At 55.5% G+C, this 4,749-nt stretch overlaps 1 protein-coding gene across 1 annotated transcript; it reads left to right on the top strand.

Annotated features, from left to right (window-relative positions):
* Positions 1-218: 218 nt before the first annotated feature.
* LOC118610013 (cystatin-C-like) lies at positions 219-4,458 on the top strand. Its single transcript, XM_036229761.1, has 3 exons — positions 219-580; positions 3,217-3,330; positions 4,110-4,458. The coding sequence occupies exons 1-3, from the start codon at positions 242-244 to the stop codon at positions 4,191-4,193; spliced, it is 537 nt and encodes a 178-aa protein (XP_036085654.1). The 5' UTR covers positions 219-241; the 3' UTR covers positions 4,194-4,458.
* Positions 4,459-4,749: the final 291 nt, after the last annotated feature.

The raw sequence follows: 4,749 nt of genomic DNA, 5'->3' as shown, positions 1-4,749 counted from the left end.
GGGATTTTTAACGGGAGGGCCGGGACTGGGAGGGTAGAGCTGGGTGAGAGGGTGGGTAACAAAGAGTTGTGGGAAAGGGCTGGCGGGAGAGGCTGGACCACAGGACTGGAAAAGAATAGGGCCCCAGGGCATGGGCGGGTCTAAGTGAGGCGGGGGTGGGGGAATGGGACGGGGCGGAAGAGGAGGGGCCAGGGGAGGAGGCAAGGGGAAGGGAGGCAGGACCGGCGCGCCTGGGGAATAAATGCCGAGGCCCGTGAGTGCTGCTCCAGGCGTCTGCTTTGCTTCCCTCGTCTCTTCTCAAATTGCTCCACCTCGCGTCCCCTCGGAGCCGACCATGGCAAGATCCCCGCGAATCGCGCTGCTCCTGATGGCCACTTTGGCTCTGGCCCTGGCTGTGGCGGTGAGCCCCGCGGCCAGCGCGAACCCCAGCAAGTCTCGCCTACTGGGCGGCCTGGAGGACGCGGACGTGAACGAGGAGGGCGTGCAGCAGGCACTCAGCTTCGCCCTAAGCGAGTACAACAAGGCGAGCAACGACGCCTTCCACAGCCGCGCCATGCGGGTGGTGCGTGCCCGCAAGCAGGTGCGTCCCTGGGACCGGGGGTCGGGGCAGCGGGGCAGGCAGGGCGACCGCGACCGCGACGGGGGAGCCTGCACCACGGGAGGGCGGAACCTGCGCCTGGGAGGCTGTGGCATTCCGTGACGTAGCCAGACGCGCTGCTGCCTGCCGGACTCGCTGGAGAATCAACCTCCAAGTCCCTGGAAGCTCTCCAGATGGGCCCTAGGCGCTGACACGCCCATGTTTCTCAGCCCGGCAGTTCCCCTGGTCTTTCCTGTCGCCCACATCCCTTCGCGGACTTGTCACCAGGAGTGCCACTGGGTCCCGGGCACTCCTGGTTGCCACCCTGCTCTTCGTTTCTGTTTTCAAGCACCAGCCTTCCAAGAAGAACTTGGCTTGGGGTCAGGGGCCCTGTCTAGTCCGCACTCAGCCTAATGGGACTGGGGGCTCAGTGTGAGCTGGGAACTAAAGGGCCATATGCGAAGGAAAAAACGTACACCTAGTTAGCCCCTTTCACCCACTGAATGATTCTGTAAGCAGTTTTTTCCTTTTAACGTTGCATTTTGACATAATTTCAGACTTACAGGACAGTTGTAAAAATAGTACATAGAATCCCTGTAGATCCTTCATCCAGATTCCTCAAACGTTAAAATTTTGTCCTGTTTGCTTTGTCTGCTCGCCTCCCCGCCCCACCCCACATGTGTGCATGGGTACGTATGTGCATTTATTTCTCTGAACCATTAGGGAGTATATATTTCCTAAAAACAAGGGCATTTTCTTATATGATCACAGTGCAATTTTGAAAATCAAGACAACACTGACGCATTTATCTAATGCTCAGATCTTATTCAGATGTCCTTCGTTGTCCCACCAATATCCTTTATAGGCAAGAACACTCCAGGGTCAAACGCTCCAGCCACTGTCCTGCACCCTCCTTTCCCCTGCAGCAGCCTATCTGTTTGATGGCCTTGGCATTTGTGAAGAGTCCAGCCAGTGTTGTGTAGACTGGTGCTCAGTTTGGGTTGGCCTGAGGTTTCCTCAAGATGAGATTCAGGTCGTGCAGAAGAGACATGTTCTTCCAGTCTCTCAGCAGGTGCCTCTAAACCAACCTCCACGTCCTCCATGTGCAGTGGTATCTGGGGCCAGCAGGCACTCCGAACATCCTCCCTGAGGTAGGGCCCTCACTGCTTCCCTAGTCACCCCGAAGGTGTCAGTCAGCAAACACAGGAGTCCAGGATCTGGCCTGTGGCCAGGCAGATGCCACGCAGAGGGTCTCGCACAAGAATCCAGACCTGCCTAGAGATCCTAGAGGAAAGGCCCTCGGAGCGTTGCTTCCCTCTGCAGGTCACATCCATGGAGCATGCTCTAGGCTGTGAAGTTTCATTCTGCACCTTGGAATGGGTGTCCACCACCAGCAGCCAGAGGTAGTTGAGTGCCTGCTGGGGTAGAGAGGACCACACCTGACGCTGCCTCTACCAGCCCACCCTGAAGCTCTGGCCAGACCAGACAAGGAGGACAATCAAGTCCAGAAGGGGAAGCGGGGAGCTTTGGGAAAGACTACTGGGCTTTGCGCTTGTCCCTGAAGGAAGGGCAGGATTTAGACCAGCTGGCCTGCTTCACATTGGAGAGCAGACCATAGCCACACAGCGACAAAGTGTGGTGCTGCATGCCTGTATTTAGGCCTCGTTTCTACCTTCTCTTGAAATTTCAGACAATGAGTCAAGATCAGACCCATTTCTCCTGCAGCGGTCAGCTGGCACTGTCCCTTTGGATGGGACGCGCGCTCCCTGCTCACCAGGTCCCCACGAGCCTGCGCCTCTCCAGTATGACACTAGCTCGGCACTTCTGGAAAACGGATACCAGAGGAATCAGGGGCCTCGATTGGGATCCACCAGGCAGATTCTAGAGCCTGGTCCAGGCCCCTCATCCTAAGATTCTCCGAGTTCTCATTAGGTGTGTCTCAGGAGTGCCTCTGTGAGGACAGCCTTCACTTCTGTAATTTCAAATGGAAAGGACACATGTTTGACACACTTTAGATATGTTCCCATCACAAGGCACTCTTAAAGGCATCTTTTATTGACCTCAAACATCCCTGTCCGTGTGTGTATGTGTATGCGAATGAGAGAGAGTAAAAAGCATCTCATTTCCTACCACTCAGGGGATGAGTAAACCTGGTTACACGGAATGAGAGTCAGTATGGCCTCACACCACCCACCAGACTGTAGCCTCAAGGTCATCATCACATTAGTCTTCCTGAGGCATATCTAACCCAGACTCAGGCAGAGCTGTCACTTTGTCTTAGTCCTTGCCCCAGATCCTGGCGCTGGCACAGTTGATTTGCTGACACCCTGGCTGGCTCCCCAGAGCTGCACCTTCAGCTCCCGGGCCAGGGAATGGAGTTTTGGCGTCTGGCTTCCACCTTCCGTTTTCCTGCCTCTCTTCCTGCTAGGCTGCATGATGCACCTTGTTGGAGCTGCTGTGTAAACAAGTTGCAAGTTGGGCCTAGGGCACAGCACCTTGGACACCAGTCGGAAGTTGGCTCAGTACCACCTGGGTGCCAGCCAGTGGATGATGGCCCCAGGCGCAAAAGCAGGAAGGTGTACTGTGCTTTTGTGACATGGGCAGGTGTTGAAAGCCAGTCATACTCTTCACATGCATAGGTCGTGGCTGGCATGAACTACTTCTTGGATGTGGAGATCGGTCGAACCACGTGTACCAAGTCCCAGCCAAACTTGGCCAGCTGTCCCTTCCATGACCAGCCACGCCTGAGGAAGGTATGTGCCTAATGTGGGCCAGGGACCGAGCATGCAGGCCAGAGGTGTGGGGGTGTCCCTGTGGGAGTGTGTCACATGCGAGTGCTGTGGTATGAGTGGGTTGTGTGGGTGTCGGGTACGTGTGGGGGTTAAGGGTGCATGTGTGGGGGTGCCTAATTTAAATTTATAGTTTAAGCTGGGTTATTGGGGCACCATGTGCTTGGGGATTGCCTGCTTTGTGGAAGAAGCAGCTGGAACAGATTAGAGGGAGTTAGAGGCCTGTAAGGGGAGAAACCCTCCCGTGCTGCCCTGCTCACTAAACATCAAACTTTCCAGTGACCAGCAGCGCTGGTTCTTGGAAGCTCTCAGCCTCTCGTCATCCCCCAACCCCCACAGCCTGCCTCATTAAGGAGGGTTTTAGATCTGGGTCTTTCCCTCTGAACCTGTCTTAGTGCTGGCCCACTAGAGGTGGAGGGAACTTGGGGGCATGCCCCGCACCCTCTGGGGCTGTGTGGCCTTGCATGGGCTGCTCCTTAAAGGGCTGTGCTGGGGGCGCAATAGTGTAGAATCCTGTGGGGTTTGGGGTGCAGGATGCCATCTCTTAGACTTGGAGTGATGGGAGGGGTGATAGGGAGGGCATGGCTGAGTCTTGGTTAGTGGTCTGGGGCTGGGTTGGGGAGCGTCTGAGAGTCCTACCAAACAACCACAAGTGCTGACCTGCACATCTGCCATCCTCTGTTGGACAATTTCCTTTTTTACTGTAACCCTACCTGACGACCCCTCTCTCTTCCCTTTTGCAGAAGGCGCTCTGCTCTTTCCAAATATACACTGTCCCCTGGACGGGCAGGAGCTCCATGGTGAAGTCCAGCTGCCAGGATGCATAGAGGACATGTCACAGGCTGGGCCACCCTGACTGCCTCTCACTTGCACCCCTGCCCCTCCACCCCATAGAGCTCCTAAGCCTTACGTGGGTGACCCCAACCCGGTGGAGTCCCCTCAGTGTGCTGGCTCCAGAAGACAGGTAGAGAAGGCTTCTTGAGCAGCTAAGTGGCTCTAACTTGTTTCTTTCTTTTAATTGCTTTCCAGGTGTACCCGTCCCTGGTGCACCTGTTTTGCTCCTACTTTGCACAATAAAAAGTAACATAGCTACTCCTTGAGTTGTCCATTGTTTTGGGGATGTGCCTGAAGGGTTTAGACAGTTACTTTATGAAGAGCTCCTCATCCTGCTGGCTCTGGATGGAGGGAGGAAGAGGGGACGAGAGCTGACACACAGAGCCACGGCAGGCATGTCAGGGGAATGCGCTGCCCCTTTTCAGATGATGGAGTTTGGGAGGCTGGAAACCCAGGGCTTTGGCTGTAGTGGCTCCTGATAATTGGATAAGAAAGAGGAGGGGTCCTGGGCTGCTGCATTTGAAAAGTCAGTGAGCAAGGGCTGGACAA

The sequence above is a fragment of the Rousettus aegyptiacus genome, unplaced genomic scaffold, assembly GCF_014176215.1.
Source record: "Rousettus aegyptiacus isolate mRouAeg1 unplaced genomic scaffold, mRouAeg1.p scaffold_m13_p_12, whole genome shotgun sequence".
NCBI classification, from domain to species: domain Eukaryota; kingdom Metazoa; phylum Chordata; class Mammalia; order Chiroptera; family Pteropodidae; genus Rousettus; species Rousettus aegyptiacus.
Note: the sequence above shows the minus strand (reverse complement) of the source record. Positions and strands in the feature narration are given on the sequence as shown.

Excerpts from the sequence above, each read along its gene's own strand:
- LOC118610013 (XM_036229761.1), top strand. The coding sequence starts at position 242 with ATGCCGAGGCCCGTGAGTGCTGCTCCAGGCGTCTGCTTTGCTTCCCTC. Across the intron at positions 581-3,216 it reads TGGTGCGTGCCCGCAAGCAG|GTCGTGGCTGGCATGAACTA; the intron begins GTGCGTCCCTGG and ends TCACATGCATAG. Across the intron at positions 3,331-4,109 it reads ACCAGCCACGCCTGAGGAAG|AAGGCGCTCTGCTCTTTCCA; the intron begins GTATGTGCCTAA and ends TCCCTTTTGCAG.